At 34.1% G+C, this 16,861-nt stretch overlaps 1 protein-coding gene across 4 annotated transcripts in view; it reads left to right on the forward strand.

The window, feature by feature from the left end:
* The window catches only part of LOC141506665 (arylsulfatase L-like), a 49,535-nt gene extending 33,379 nt beyond the window's left edge, over nucleotides 1–16,156 (forward strand). For all 4 annotated transcript variants that reach the window (XM_074213621.1, XM_074213623.1, XM_074213620.1 and 1 more), the window contains exons 8-11: nucleotides 10,374–10,508; nucleotides 12,055–12,217; nucleotides 13,444–13,565; nucleotides 14,244–16,156. In XM_074213621.1, the coding sequence (XP_074069722.1) occupies nucleotides 10,374–10,508; nucleotides 12,055–12,217; nucleotides 13,444–13,565; nucleotides 14,244–14,602 (779 nt within the window). In that variant the 3' untranslated portion in view covers nucleotides 14,603–16,156. The remainder of the gene's footprint in view (nucleotides 1–10,373; nucleotides 10,509–12,054; nucleotides 12,218–13,443; nucleotides 13,566–14,243) is intronic.
* Nucleotides 16,157–16,861: the final 705 nt, after the last annotated feature.

Here is a 16,861-nt window from a genome sequence, read left to right on the forward strand (position 1 = left end):
TTATTTTTGAATTTCCATCATATATTTGCTCCCTCATATCTGTCTTAACATCTCTTTTTTACTTCCTCAATATTACCTTATACTCTCTTCTCTCCAATTCCTTATTCTTCCCACCCTCATGTAAAAGGGAATAAGAGCCTCTCTCTTACCATCTTCACCTACCCTCCTAAATCTCAATACCTATCCTTCTAAAAGTCCCTCCATTCTCCAGTTCCATAATCCTTTTATTTCTTTATAAGTTTAGAAGACTTTTATTTTTTTAGATGTATATGCTGTTCTCTCTTTAACAAAGATCCAATGAGAGTAAAGTTCTAATTTTATCAACTCTTCACCCTCCACCTGCTTCCTCTGAATCAGTTTTTCCTTTCATGCCCAGCATTATGAAATAATTGCACCTTTTTTACCTTTTCCTACCCAATTTTGTTTTTTAGAATCACCCCATCATTTACAACTCAGTCCCAATTTTACTTTCAAATTACCACAGAAATAAAGATAGTCTTAAAAATACTTATAACATTTTCATATATAAGAAAATAAAGTTTTACCTTAAGAAGTCCCTTATAATTAATCTTTAATGTTTTTCTTATATTTCTTCTCGGGTCTTTTATATTGAATTTTTCATTGAGCTCTGTTCTTTTTTTCACAAGTACTAGAAAGTCACTTTGTCAAATGTTCATTTTTTTCATTCAAGACTATATTTTAATTTGATAGGTAAGTTATTGTTAGACAATCCTAACTCTTATTTTCTGCAAAATATGTTCCAAGAGTTATGATCCTTTAGTGTGGAAGTTGCTAGGTCTAAGAGATGAGTAAATGGGAAGATTCATAACAATTTTTCAAGAAGGTTTTTCTAGGTGAAAAGGAAGACAGATTTGGGAAAGTAATTTGACAGGATTTAAGATAAAGCAAAGTATGTTTTGCTATGGCCTTCCACAAAATTTGTTTCCAATCACAATATCTTAACTGCATCAATTGTATACTTACTGAATTATGAAATTAAAATTATAGAAAATATTAGAGCTAGAAAAGACTTTAGAGATCTCGTTTTATAAAGAAATTGTTTTCCAGAGAGTTCAAGCCCCCCCAAACACTTGCTAGTTTGTTGTAGAGAAAGAGTTAGAATCCAAATGTCTTTTTTTTAAATTTATTTTTATTTATTTTCATCCATATGGACATGTATATCTTTAAGTTACAAAATTTCCTTCCACCATCCTTTTTCACCCTCTTCCCCTCACTTATAATCCTATATAAATATTTTTGATAAACATGTTTACAGATTAGTCATTAGGATTAAGGGAAAGAGATACATAAGAAATAATTTTTATAAAGTGTTCATCAGATTTGGAAGGGTTTTTTTTTTAAATTTTGTTTTGTTTTGTTTTTCTTCCTCTAAATGAGGATAATATTTTTGTCCATAGTTGGTTTAATGCGGTTTTCTGAGCTCTCTGAACTGCTGAGAGGAGCTGTTTCCTTCAAGGTTGATCATCTCATGATGTTAATGTGTACATTGTTCTCTTGTTCTGCTCTTCTCTCAGCATCAGATACTGTCACTCATTCCATGCTTCTCTAGAGTCTGACCATTTATGGTTTCTCATAGAACAATAATATTCTGTAGTATTTATGTACTATAACTTATTTAGCCATTCTCCAATGATGGGCATCCCCTCCATTTCCAATTCTTTGCCACTACAAAAAGAACTGCTATGAATATTTTAGAACATGTGGAACTTTCCTATTTTTTCATAATTTCTTCTAGATATAGAATTGGAATTGCTGGGTCAAAGGGAATGAACATTTTATTGCTCTTTGGGAATAGTTCCATATTGTTTTCCAAAATGGCTGGATTTGTTCACAACTCAACCAGCAATGTATTAATGTCCCAGTCCTCCCACAATGTCTCCAACATTTATCATTTTCCTTTTTTTAAATCTTGGCTAATCTGAGAGGTATGGGGTAATACCTCATAGTTGGTTTAATTTGCATTTTTCTCATCAATAGTGACTTAGAGGATTTTTTTCATATGATTATATATATAGCTTTAATTTCTTCATTTGAAAACTATTCATACCCTCTGACCATTTATAAACTGGGGAATGACTTGCAACCTTATAAATTTGGTGTAATTCTCTCTATATTTAAGAAATGAGACCTTTATAAAAACCCTTAGTTGTGAAGATTGTTTCCCAGCTTTCTGCTTTCCTTCTAATTTTAGCAGCATTGATTTTATTAGTACAAAACCTTTTTAATTTAATATAGTTAAAACCATTCATTTTGCAGTTTATGATGTACTCTAATTTTTATTTGGTCATAAATTTATTCTCTTTCCATGGATCTGATAGATAGTATTTCTTGGTCAATTAAAATTTATCAATGGTGTCACCCTGTATGTCTAAATCCTGTATTCGTTTTGACCTTATTTTGGTATAGAATGTGAATCCAAATGTCTTGATTCCCACTTGATCCTTCTTTCTCTAAACAATTCTGCCTCACAGGGCTCATAGGAAGCAAGGAAGACAATTCTTTAAATTGTGGAAGTCCTTTTACTGGTCTAATGGTATTCAATTCTATGAGGAATCTAGAATCTCTAAGCAGAGGAGTTGGGAACCTTTTTTCCTCTTACTCTTTAGTCAGTAAATACTCAATGCTCTTGAGATGACTTAATAGAGCTTATCTTTTATGTAGTGTTTAAGTTCTCCCTTAAAAATGAAAGTATTCAGTATTCACTATGAATCAGTATGTGATAGGTATTATTTCCTACACACAAAAGAAATGCTAGACATTAAACATTAAAAAGGATACATTGGCTTGAAGATAAGCTATACCCTCCAGGAAAATTGATATTAAACTTCAACTTTTGCTTTATTTTTCCAGTACTGACTGTATCCCTAGCCAGGGTCACCCATAGGGTTAACTGAATAACTAAGTTACAGAAAAAGAAGGGTTGTAGAAGTGTCCTTGAAACTAGCTCTGTTCAGAACCTGGGGCATATCACAGCAGAGATTCCAGGAGTTTACAGTAGCGGTAGGGGATGATTAGAAATTCCTAGTCAGAAGGGCTATTAGGTGGCACATTGAAAGAGTAGCAGCCCTGGAGTCAGGAGGCCCTGGGTAAAAGGGAAGGGGAGGGGAGGGGAGGGAAAGAAAAAGAAAAAAATTGCTAGTCAGAATAGGGTGCAGGTCCCAGAGTTTCTCACTCAATTAGATTGATATGCTTCTCACACTTCTTAATTAAAATATATTCCAATCAGTATTACTTTACCCTTTTAGTTAAATTGTTCTATTACTATTTTTAAAAGCAGGCTGGAATCTGAATTTGAAGGACTGACCCCAAAACAGCTTGATACCAACAGACTCCCTTTTATTATATTTCCTGACTGCCTGTTAATGGCCAGGGTCAGGCCAAAAAAAAATATTTCTTTTAACAACTGGATATCCAGTTTGAGATTTCTGAATAGCAGTTGGAAAGGACAGAGTAGAAATCAACAAAGAGGTTAGGACAGGAAAGGTAAATCTGAGAATCATCAGCAGAGAAATAATAATTAAATTCATGGGAACTGGTAAGGTCTGGGAGAAAAGAGGACCCAGGGTGGGCCCTTCTTGAAGATGATGTGGCTATTTATGCCTTTGGTTTAATTTTTGTTTGTTTTTGTTTTGTTTAATTTATGCTTCCTTTTAGGTGTTTTGAGTTGTTTTTTAAGAAGCAGCCTGCAAGATTAGCTTTTGATCTAGAAGGCTGAGTAGGAACAGATCAATTAGATTTGAACAAGCAAATATTCAATACTTCTCTAACAGCTAACTGTTCTGAAATTGTGGAAACAACGCTCTCCACTTTTTACAAATGAGTGTTTTTTCAAAAAGAAGACAGGCCTTTATGCTTCAGAAAAACAAGCATACATTTCCTTTTCCTGAAGGAGAAAGTTTGTTTCTTCTCAAAACCCTAAAGAATATAGGAATGAGCTTAGAGAGGAGGGAAAATAATCAAAAGAAAAAAGCAGTCTATAGTCATCAGGCAATAAAGTTATAGAAACCTCAGGTCCTATTCCCTGGGTGCAAACTAAGTTGAAAATTTCACCTTTAAGGTTGTATCAGTTTTCAAGTTTTGTTCAGTGTTCCCCCCTCCCCCAAGGGGAGAGCCCTAGACCTGAACCACCCATGCAGATCCCTGCTTTGGGACTTTGATTTTCCCATAGACTGAGACTCTGGTCTCAGAACAGTAAAATGTCAAAACTCAAATGAACCTTAGGCTCAAATAGTTTAGGAGCAGGAGAAACTGAACCAGAGAAAGGACAGGGTTTTCCCAAGATTATCCAGCTAATTTGCTATAGAGTCTAGACTAGAATACAAAACTCCTGAGTCTCAATACAATTTCTTTCCACTGCATTAGTTGTCTCAAAAAAGATTCTAATTTAGTTGCTTTTGATCAACCTAAAAAACTTCTAAAATAGAGGCCCCATAATTTTGAACTGTATGGACTCCTCAGAATAATTTTATTGTCTACTTCATAATTAAAGGAAATACTCAATTTCCCCAGGGTTTTAACCTAGTCAACTGTCACATAATAGTATTTAATAAATGATTATTGATTGATTTGAGAATGCAAACATTTATTTTTTTTCTCATCCAAGTTTGCAGATGCCCTGAAATGTGCCTCAGATTAAAAATACCTATGTTTTCCCACTCTTCAGGGGACTTTTAGAATTCTATGACTTTGTACTTAATCAGTAAATCTGCATTGAATGAATAAAATGAGGAGGGAATGGATAAGTACTTTTCTTTCTCAAGGTTGGACTAGATGTTTGCTATTTAGTGTGAAGCCCATGGCCCCTGGTTTGTTTCCTGTAGGTGGTCCTCTTTTATAATGTAAGTGTGGAAAAGGACTTTGTCCTGAGTTTGGATCTCTTTTCCAGAAACAAAAGTGCAGTTTCAATAATTGTGGAGGTAGAAGCCCTATTTCAGTGGAACTGGAAAGTGTTTTTTGTTGCTACAGAGAGGGATACACAGGTATGTCAAAAATGTTGCTGGATCAACTGGGGTGGGGAGAATACAGGCGAGGGTTGTTTGATCAAGTTCACCAATCTCTGATTCAGGGAGTTGAGAGGTTTAGACTTTAATTCACAGGTTACAGAAGTTACCATAAAAAAATCCATCAACTAGTAAAAAAAGTTTACAAGTTAGGTCCTTTAGAGAAGGTAGATATGAGTTTTAGCACCACTGTGAATTGAAGGGAGAGATTCCTAATGAGATAGTGGTCACATAGGAATCAAGTTTAGGAATTTTAACAATTTAAAGAGAGTGGGTTTCTAAAAAAAGTAATGTAGTTAAGCAAAGAAAAGATGGCTAGGGAAGATTAACAAAGGCGATAGTCAATTTAAAAAGGAAAAAGAGAAAGGAAAGGAAACTTAGATCAACATAGATCCAGTCCCATGGAACTGGGACCACATTGATCCAACTGTATGGAGCGAGAGAATGTGGATCCAATTTAGGAAAGGAAAGGAAAGGGAAGGAAAGGGAAGGAAAGGGAAGGAAAGGGAAGGAAAGGGAAGGGAAGCAGCTGGCTGGGAGTGGAGTAAGAAAAACAGCACAAGTCTGGGCAGAACCTTGCTCAAATATATTTCTAGGGTGGGCAGAACAGAAGTGATGTTTAAAGAGTAGCTAACTCCTGGTATAGTAGTTGTAGAGTCCACTGTACATACTCCAAGGGTAGTGCTTATTTAACACCTGGTATGACATAAATGGGATCAGCTAAGTGATACAGTCAATACAGCACCGGCCCTAGAGTCAAGAACACCTGAGTTTTGACTCAGACACTTAATACTCACTAGCTATATGATCTTGGGCAAGTTACTTAGCCCCATTGCCCCAAAAAGAAAACAATAACCAAAAGAGCAGTACACATGACTGGTGTTTTTTTTGTCTTTTGAGCATGATTGGCATCTACTGGAACTACCCTTCCATGTATTCTCACCATCTCGGCCTCCCATTCATGTTCTTTTTTTTTTAAGAAAAATTTTATTTATTTTGAGTTTTACAATTTTCTCCCATTCTTGCTTCCCACCCCCCACCCCTCACAGAAGGCATTCTGTTAGTCTTTACATTGTTTCCATAGTATATACATTGATCTCAGTTGAATGTGATGACAGAGAAATCATATCCTTAAGGAAGAAAAATAAAGTATGAGATAGTAAAATTATATAATAAGATAACAGTTCTTTTTTTCCTAATTTGAAGGTAATAGTCTTTGGTCTTGTTCAGAGTCCATATTTCTTTCTCTGGATACAGATTGTATTCTCCATTGCAGATAGCCCAAAATTGTCCCTGGTTGTTGCACTGATAGAATGAGCAAGTCCATCAAGGTTGATCATCACCCCCATGTTGCAGTTAGGGGGTACAATGTTTTTCTGATTCTGCTCATCTCACTCAGCATCGGTTCATGCAAATCCTTCCAGGCTTCTCTGAATTCCCATCCTTCCTGGTTTCTAATAGAACAATAGTGTTCCATACATATACCACAGCTTGTTAAGCCATTCCCCAGTTGAAGGAAATTCATTTAATTTCCAATTCTTTGCCACCGTAAACAAAGCTGCTATAAATATTTTTGTACAAGTGATGTTTTTACCCTTTTTCATCATCTCTTTTTCTTAAGGTTTTTGAAAGGCAAATGGGGTTAAGTGACTTGCCCAAGACCACACAGCTAGGTAATTATTAAGTGTCTGAGGCCGGATATGAAATCAGGTACTCCTGACTCTAGGGCCGGTGCTCTATCCACTGCGCCACCTAGAAACCCCTTTTTCATCATCTCTTCAGGGATTAGACCTAGTAGTGGGATTGCTGGGTCAAAGGGTATGCACATTTTTATTGCCCTTTGGGCATAATTCCAAATTACTCTCCAGAAAGGTTGGATGAGTTTACAGCTCCACCAACAATGTATTAGTGTCCCAGATTTCCTGCAACCCTTCCAACAATGATCATTATCCTTTCGGTCATATTGGCCAGACTGAGAGGTGTGAGGTGGTATCTCAGAGATGCTTTACTTTGCATTTCTCTAATAAGTAATGATTTGGAGCAATTTTTCATATAACTATGGATTGTTTTTATTTCCTCAGCTGTAAATTCCTTTGCATATCCTTTGACCATTTGTCAATTGGGGAATGGCTTGTGTTTTTTTTTTTGATAATTTGACTCAGTTCTCTATATATTTTGGAACTGAGTCCTTTGTCAGAAATACTAGTTGCAACAATTGTTTCCCCATTTACTACATTTCTTTTGATCTTGGTTACAGTGGTTTTGTCTATGCAAAAGCTTTTTAATTTAATGTAATCAAAATTATCTAGTTTGTTTTTAATGATGTTCTCCATCTCTTCCTTAGTCATAAACTGCTTCCCTTTACATAGATCTGACAGGTAAACTAGTCCTTGATCTTCTAGTTTGCTTAAAATATTGTTTTTTATGTCCAAATCCTGTATCCATTTGGATCTTATCTTGGTGTAGGGTGTGAGGTGTTGGTCTAATCTAAGTTTCTCCCATACTAACTTCCAATTTTCCCAACAGTTTTTATTGTTGGACTCTTTGGGTTTATCAAACAGTAGATTACTATAATCATTTCCTGCTATTGCACCTAGTGTATTCCACTGATCCACAACTCTATTTCTTAGGCAATATCAGACAGTTTTGATGACTGATGCTTTCTAATATAATTTTACATTTGGTAAGGCTAAACCACCTTCTTTTGCACTTTTTTTTCATTGAATCCCTGGAAATTCTTAACTTTTTATTTCTCATATGAATTTACTTATAATTTTTTCTAACTCATTAAAGTAATTTCTTTGGAATTTTGATTGGTAGGGCACTAAAAAAGTTTATTTTTGGTAGAATTGTCATTTTTATTATATCAGATCGGCCTATCCATGAGCAGTTAATGTTTGCCCAGGTATTTAAATCTGATTTTATTTGTGTGAGAAGTGTTTTGTAATTGTTTTCAAAAAGTTTCTGAGTCTGCCTTGGCAGGTAGATTCCCAGGTATTTTATTTTGTCTGAGGTTACTTTTAATGGGATTGCTCTTTCTGCTGTATCTTGCAAGTCATATATAGAAATGCTGAGCATTCATGAGGGTTTATTTTATATCCTGCGACTTTGCTAAAGTTACTAATTATTTTTAGTAGTTTTTAAATGACTTTTTGGGATTCTCTAGGTATACCATCATGTCATCTGCAAAGAGTGAGGGTTTTTATCTCCTCCTTCCCTATTCTAATTCCTTCAATTTCTTTTTCTTCTCTTATTGCTGAGGCTAACATTTCTAATATGATATTGAATAGTAGTCGTGATAAAGGGCATCCTTATTTCACCCCTGATCTTATTGGGAATGCCTCAAGCCTATCCTTGTTGCATATAACGCTTGTTGATGGTTTCAGATAGATACTGTTTATTATTCTAAGGAACAGGTGTTCTATTTTGTCAAAAGTTTTTTCTGCATCTATTGATATGATCATATGATTTCTGATAGGTATGTTATTGATATAATTAATTATACTAACAGTTTTGCTAATATTGAACCCATCCTGCATTCCTAGGATAAATCCTATTTGATCATAATGTATTGTCCTAGTGATAACTTGTAATTATTTTGCTAAGAATTTATTTAAGATTTTTGCATCTATATTCATCAGGGATATAGGTCTATAATTTTCTTTCTCTGTTTTACCACTTCCTGGTTTAGATATCAGTACCAGATTGGTGTCATAGAAAGATTTAGGCAGAGTTCTGTCTTCACCTGTTTTTTCAAAGAGTTTATATAGAATTGGAACCAATTGTTCCTTAAATGTTTGATAGAATTCCCTTGTGAATCATCTGGCCCTGGAAATTTTTGTAGGGAGTTCAATAATGACTTGCTGAATTCCTTTTTCTGAGATAGGGGTTATTTAATTTTTAATTTCTTCTTCATTTAATCTGGGAAACTTATATTTTTGTAAATATTCATCAATTTCACTTAGATTGTTAAATTTATTTGTAGAGTTGGGAAAAATAATTCTGAATTATTGCTTTAATTTCCTCTTCATTGGTGGTGAGTTCACCTTTTTCATTTGGGATACTAGTAATTTGGTTTTCTTTCTTTTTTTAATCAAATTGACACGAGGTTTATCAATTTTATTGTTTTGTTCATAAAACCAGCTCTTGGTTTTATTTATTAGTTCAATAGTTTTTTTGCTTTCGATTTTATTAATTTCTTCTTTAATTTTTAGAATTTCTAATTTGATATTTAATTTGGTGTTTTTAATTTGTTCTTTCTCTAATTTATTCTTGTAAGAATTTAAAGATATAATATATCCCCTAACAGCTGCCTTGAGTATATCCCATAGGTTTTGGTATATTGTTTCATTATTGTCATTAACTAGGATGAAATAATTAATTCTTTCTATAATTTGTTGCTTGATCCACTCATTCTTTAAAATGAGGTTATTTAGTTTCCAATTAGTTCTAGGTCTATATCTCCCTGGCTCCCCTTCACTTTCTAGCCACAAAGAATTTCCTGACTCCCTGGGATGACTCTTCCTGAGTATGAATCACAATCGACTATATTAACCTATAAAATTCATTTCTTAGATTTATTATACTTATATCTTTAATATATGATAGAAACACAGGGCAATATACCATCACTTTGGTTAAATCAAAATCTTGTGGTTGTTCAGTCATGTCTAACTCTTCTTTACCCAATTTGGAGTTTACTTGCCAAAGATAATGATTTTCCAGTTCCTTCTCCAGGTCATTTTATAGATGAGGAAACTGAAACAAATAGGGTTAAGCAACTTGACCAGGGTCACACAACTAGTCAGTGTCTGAGGCCACATTTGAATTCATGTAACCTTTCTGACATCAGGTCTGGCACTGTGCCACCTAACTAGCTATCCCAAACTCGAAATTTAGTTAATATTAAAAAATTTTTTTCTATAGCTTAATTTAAAAACAAAATGAGAAATTGAAGAAAAATTAAAAGGTTTTTTTTTTTCAATAGATAAGGTTCATAAAGTTGATTTCTGGAATGGAACTGGACCAGAAATATGATGCTATTTTCTTGTTTGCTTCTTTTCCTCTCTATACTAACCTGATTTAATTTCAGGAAAAAGTTTTATTTACTAATTTCTGAATTTCAAGAAGCAAATTAGTCCTCATAGAGATAGTTTTCCAAAAGGAGTCAGTAGAAACTAATAATTATAGACTTGAATCAGGGACACTTATTTATAATAATCGTTTAACAACTTTAAAACTATAAATTATTTCTAATAAGTTTCCACTGAAACATTATATTTCTACTGAATTTTTTTTAACCACATAATATTCTTTTTGTCGAACCAGCTCAAATATAACCCTTTTTCTTAGGTGAAATTCTTGAGACTTTGAATAATGAAGGTTTGACCAAAAGTACTCTGGTTTATTTTACTTCTGACAATGGTGGGTCCTTAGAGTCTCAAATAGGAAGTGAGCAGCATGGTGGCTGGAATGGAATTTATAAAGGTGAGTCTTCTCAAATTAATTCATTATCAGACATACATTTCTGTTGGAGAACAATCTGCTCAGCTTTCCACAGTTCCCTCATTTGAATGGGGAAATTTGTCTGTAGAGAATGCATAAACTAATTCTAATAAACCTAATCTGTTTAATTGTTCAAGGAATCAATGCAGTGCTCTCTGATTTATTATTCTATATTTAGACAGAGGTAGCAAAAAGATACTCCTTGTCAATTATATAAGGGTGTTTTATGTACAATAAACAGAGGAAGGATATAACACTCAATACAAAAGTCACTGCATCAGAACAAAAACTGAAAAATTCTAGACTTTGAAATATTATTTTAAAAGAGGTGAGACACAGAGACAGAAAGCTTTAACAGATGGAGAAATGATGTGAAAAGGAGAGAATGATGAGTTTCTGCTCCTTACCAGCACTAATAATACATTCTGAAACAACAGAATTCTCATTATGTATGGAAAAAATTCAGGGAGGAATGCATGCACAAATATACTTAGAAGACAGAAAAGAACCAATTACAATAAAAGTGAAAGAAAAATGAAGGGAAAGAAGGTAAATATAAAACAGAAATGTGTGGATTGTATGAAAATTTTTCTAGAACTACAAAGAAGGAAGTACTGCAATTAAGATAATAATTTATTAAGTGCCTAGTATATGTCAAGACATTATGCTAAGTACTAAAAATACAAAGAGAAGCAAAAAAAAGTCATACTCTTTGGGAGTTCATAAATTATGGGGGAGACAATAGGTAAACAACTATATATAGAATATTTAGAGATCATCACAGAGGGAAGGCAGTAACATTAAGAGGGATCAGGAAAAGAATCGAAGAATTTGGAATATTAATTGAGACTTGCAGGAAACCAGGGAAGCAAGAGACAGAGACAGAGAAGAGGGGGTAGAGATTTCAGGCATAGGCAACAGTCTGTTTAAGTTCACAGAGTAGAAAGATGGAGTATCTTGTTCTAGAAATAGCAAGGAGATCAGAGACACTAGATCAGAGGCTACTTGAAGGAGAATAAGATATCAGAAGACTGGAAATGTAAGAAGGATTCAGGATATGAAGGGCTTCAAAAATCTAATAAAAGATCTTCTATTTGATCCTGAAAATAATATGTCAGAGAGTGACTAGAGACAAAACTTAATAAATTATTATTCTGTAATTTAATTGAGTTCATATTTGTTGCAGATGCAAGCATAGTATGTAAAATATAATCCTGAAAAAGGAATCAAGCTAATAATAATAATGTAAGAGTAATAATGAATCACCTTGTTACTTAGAAAAACATTTTTGCGTCTTAAGTATGAGAATCAACAAATGGAAACTGAAATTACCATTTGTCAAAAAAAGGGTTGGTTTGAACAAGTATCTCCTCCTCATAATATATATTTTTAATGCTGCTTCCCCAAAAGAAACCAAATATTGTGATAAAATTGCTCTTAAAATAAAGAAGAAAGATATTTTGCTCATAAACATTGTCATTTTTCCAATTTTTTAATCATGAATTTTGTTTTATTAAATTAAACTAAGGAGGCAAAGGCATGGGAGGCTGGGATGGTGGCATTCGGGTCCCAGGCATATTTCGGTGGCCTGAAGTCTTACCAGCAGGTCGTGTGATAGATGACCCCACAAGTCTGATGGATATCTACCCAACGGTGGCTCATTTGGGAGGGGGTGAAGTGCCCCAAGATAGGTAAAGAAATCTTTATGTACAATTCATTTCATATCATTTGCAAAAGTAACATCATGCCTTAACTTTGACTTATGAAAAACTGTCTTCACGTGATTGAATATCAACATTTAAATTAATGTTTAAGAGAGAGGTGAAAAGCTATGTTTACCTACTTTGTAGATTTGCTGGAATTTATGAAACATTTTTAGAGGTTGATGAGTCTGATTAAGTCACCAGCATACATCAAATTCAAGTCTAATGATTTATTCTTCAATAGAATCATTGTTTAGTCAGTGAGGTGAAATAGTGAATAGGACCCTTGCCTTAAAATCAAGAAGACCCAAGTTAAATTCAGACCCTCACCTAGTTATGTAACACTGGACAAATAACTTAACCTCTGTTTCTTCATCTGTAAAATGGAGATAATAGCAACAAATTCCAGCATTCTATTAGATAATATTTACAAAATACACTGAAAATCTTAAAGAACTACATAAATTCTATGTATTATTGCTAATCAGAGGGGACCTTATGAGTCAATAAACTCCTCATTACAGATGAGTAAACTAGAATGTAGAGTGTAGAGAAACTAAAGCAACTCCACTCAGCAAATATATTAACTGCCTGTCATTTTCAAGATTTCTTGCTAGTTTCTGGGAATAAAAAAAAATAGCAAAAGGCCCTGCTTTCAAAGAATATGTATTCATGTACATACATAAACACACAAAAACATCCTCTCCAGTAATTTTCAATTAAGTGGAAAGTAAGAATCATATTCAGAATATGTGAATAAAATAATTTAGGTCATTTTTCCCTATTACCTCTGAAGTGTATTTTAACCAAAAGTGGTACTGAAGGTAAATTATGTGAATCACTTCCTTAAATGCTTGCATCACCTTCTCTCAGTTGCTATTTAAATATGTTATTTTTAATATTTTATTTTCTCTTTTCCTCATGAGTAGACATTAAGCATTTTGGCTGTGAGGTCATATAATCATAACTTTAAAACTGGAAAGGATATAAGTGCAGTTGACTCAATTAACAGATTAACAATTAACAAACTGAAGCCAACAAGGTTAGGTGACTTGACCAGGGTCATACAATTAGAAAGTGTCTGTAGGATGATTTGAATCCATATCCACCTAACTAAAAGTCTAGCACTCTATCTGTAATGCCTTGCCGCTGCATTGACATGTTTGACCATAATGTGCTGCTCACTTCTAGTCTTGCTGTTTTTGCTCCCTCAGAGTGGTGGATGGCCATGATCTGATGCCTCTACTTCAGGGGCAAGTACAGCAATCAGATCATGAGTTCATGTTTCATTATTGTGAATCATATCTGCATGCAGTTCGGTGGCATCAAAAGGATAGTAAGTAGATGTTCTATGTTAAAAATTCTAAAAATTTAGCAGATGCATCAGCTTTAGAAGATATATAGAATTTTTCAAAAATAATTGTTTACTTGAAAAGTTAGAGATCTTGATATATCAACTATTCTGGTTAGGTCATTGAACCTATAATTTCATGGATAGAGATATGAGGAAATCCCTTCTATCTATTCAAGTATGTTCTCTTTAACTTATAGTCTGAGACCACTGAGAAGCTAAGTATATTTATTGTCAAACATAATGTAGGGAGTAGGTATCAGAGATGTGATTTGAACCCAGATCTTCCTGGATTTAGGATTAGGTGGTAAAGTAGATAAACCTGGCCTTAGAGTTAAGAAAGCTGAATCTTCCTGGGTTTAAATCTGGTCTCAGATACTTACTAGCTATGTGATCTTGGGAAAATTATTTACTCAGTTTCCCTGTCTGGAAAGTGAGCTAAAGAAGGAAATGATAAACCATTTTAGTATCTCTTGGAATTAAATTAAAATTAAAAGCAAACTTCCTGAATTTGTGAATCACTCAACTCTATCATGCTTCCCCTTCTTAAGTATTGAAATTTGAATGAAAATCTTTAAATGGTTCAAATAATGTCAGGAATCAGACTAGAATAAATTATCAAATGCTCTCTGAATTTCACTTTCAAACTCTGTCTTCTTTCAGGTGGTACAGTATGGAAAGTGCATTATGTGACCCCAATATTCCACCCAGAGGGTTCTGGTGCCTGCTATGGAAGAGGAATTTGTTCATGTTTTGGAAAGGGTGTAAGTCACCATGACCCACCCTTGCTGTTTGATCTCTCACGGGATCCTTCTGAGACTAACCCCCTTTCATCTGACACTGAACCCCTATTTAGTTCAATAATTGAAAGAGTAGAACATGCTGTTGAAGAACATTGGACTACACTAACACCAGTTCCACAGCAGCTGAGTACTTTTAATAACATCTGGAAACCTTGGCTTCAGCCATGTTGTGGCACATTCCCATTGTGTTGGTGTGATTGGGAAGATGACCACAAGTAAGTGAATATTTGGATTCTATAGGTGACAGAAGTTCCTTCATATCTTCATATGAGAAGCAGCATGGAGAAATTACCAATTTAGAATATGTTATCCAAAATAAAATGCAGAACGGTTAAAATATCCACTAATTAAATACTTAGTACTAAAAAACTGCTAACCACAAAATACCACATCTGATAAGATAAATGACCCATAAAGAAACAAACACATAAAAATAAATAATTTTTCTTTACACCTCTGAAGGCTAGAATAGGACCAATATCTGCTGAAGGATAGAGTTCAAGAATGACCCTAGTATCTAGACCTTTAAAGAGATAATTGAGATTCTCAGTCTTTTGAGTTTTTATAACAGTCCAAATTCTCTGTTGATAATCTCTTCTTTGTCTTGTTTTTATTTAGTTTATACATAGTCATTTTAATGTTATTTCCCCCATTTAGACTGTGAGCTCCATGAGAGCAAGGACTGACTTTTAAGCCTTTTTTTTTTTTAATTCCTCAGTATGGTATGCCCAGGGTATGGTACAGAACTTTCATTTAATAAATTCTTGCTGAGTAACTGACTCCTAAAACATAATGTAATATTAAATTAAGCCCTGATGAAAATTGCAAAATAAAACCAACCTGCTAAAGGAACTTTAGGATTGGAGGTGACTGGTTACAGTCTAAAATGTTCTCCATAATTTCTGTAACTCTTCACTTTACATTGCAATTGGATGGACAAAATAGTCTTCAGTATCATTATAAAAACACATCTTAAAAGTGTTGAGGTAAGAGTCTTCCTTCAGTATCAAGAGGACTCAAAAGTTTTAAAGTATGACATATTCAAATGTGACATTTATCACCTGCTAAAACTTCTCTGTAAACCACCCACTAGAGTAAGATCTAATCCTAGATCTTCAAAGGTTATGTCAGTGGTTTAAATATCATTAGGTCTTTCAGAGCTGAGAAGGTTTTAGATAACAATCCCAGTAGTGAATTAAATTGGCAGATTAGAGGAGGAAATGAGTACAGGTTTGAGTAAGGAGAGTTCAAGGTACACCTGGGACATTCATATAGAGATTTTAAGAAGGCAGTAGAAAAATTTAGATCTAAACTCTGAATAAAACTTGGATATAGAATACATTTGGGGAAAAAAATTTGCACAGAGGTTAAAAAAAAATCACCAGAAAAAGAGAGTAATGAATCTGAAGGCTTAAGGAGGAAATAGTAAATTCTGGTTAGATGATTCTTATTTAAACCCTGTTTCTGTCACTTCCTATGTAATCTTAAGCATGTCAATTAACTTTCATCATCCTGAACTACTTTATGTTTAAAATAAAGGATGTGGAGGCAGTTAGATAGTGCAGTGGATAAAGTACCAACTGTTGAGTCAGGTAGCTCTGAGTTCAAATCCAACCTCAGATACTTGATATCTACTGGCAGTGACTTTGGCAAGACTTAATCCTAATGCTTCACCCAAACAAACCAAAAAACTCAACAGCAAAATGGGGGGGGTGTATTGATTGTATAAAAACAAACCTATGATATTTGGGTCAATAAAGTTTCATTTTCTTCTAATAATTGCACTAGCATTAATAAAAGCACTTTAATGATTGCATTATTTTAGGGGGGGAATGTGTTTGCACATGTGTGAAGGTATGTGTGTGGTATTAGGTTATGTGTGTCCATGTTGGTCTGTCTGGTTGTAACTTATATGGAGGAAAGCATGAATAGATATCTCTAAAATCTCTGCACATATTTCTCCAAAAGAAACAGATTCTGACCAAAAAGGGAACAGGAGGTCAGCATCAGAGTCTGGACATTCTGATGTCCTTAGAGAAATAGGTATTAGGCTAGAATTATATTTGCCTCCCCCCCTCCAAAAATGGTTAAAGACATAGTTATTTAGTTATTAAGTTAGTTAGTTGTTAGTTTAGGGGAAATAATTTTCAGACTCCAGGTGAGCTCCTAATACTTATCTTTTAACCAGGAAGGAATGCCCAAGCTATATATCCATTTCCATAAATATTCACATATAACCAAGAGCAAACACACTATTCAAGCCAACAACAAATGAAAATCAAAGGGAAAACACAGATAAGAATAAACTAGACGATACACAGCATGGATGAACTCATCTATTAGGGTAGAGATGTCTCAGATCAAGAGAAAGCAAGGCAAAGGCAAACAGACAGAAATTGAATCCCAAATCTCAAGCTGAAGGACAATTTCCTCACATCTCTAGCATAGTAAACCAGGGATAAGAACATGATCAAGACT

Source organism: Macrotis lagotis, chromosome 1, assembly GCF_037893015.1.
Source record: "Macrotis lagotis isolate mMagLag1 chromosome 1, bilby.v1.9.chrom.fasta, whole genome shotgun sequence".
NCBI lineage: Eukaryota > Metazoa > Chordata > Mammalia > Peramelemorphia > Peramelidae > Macrotis > Macrotis lagotis.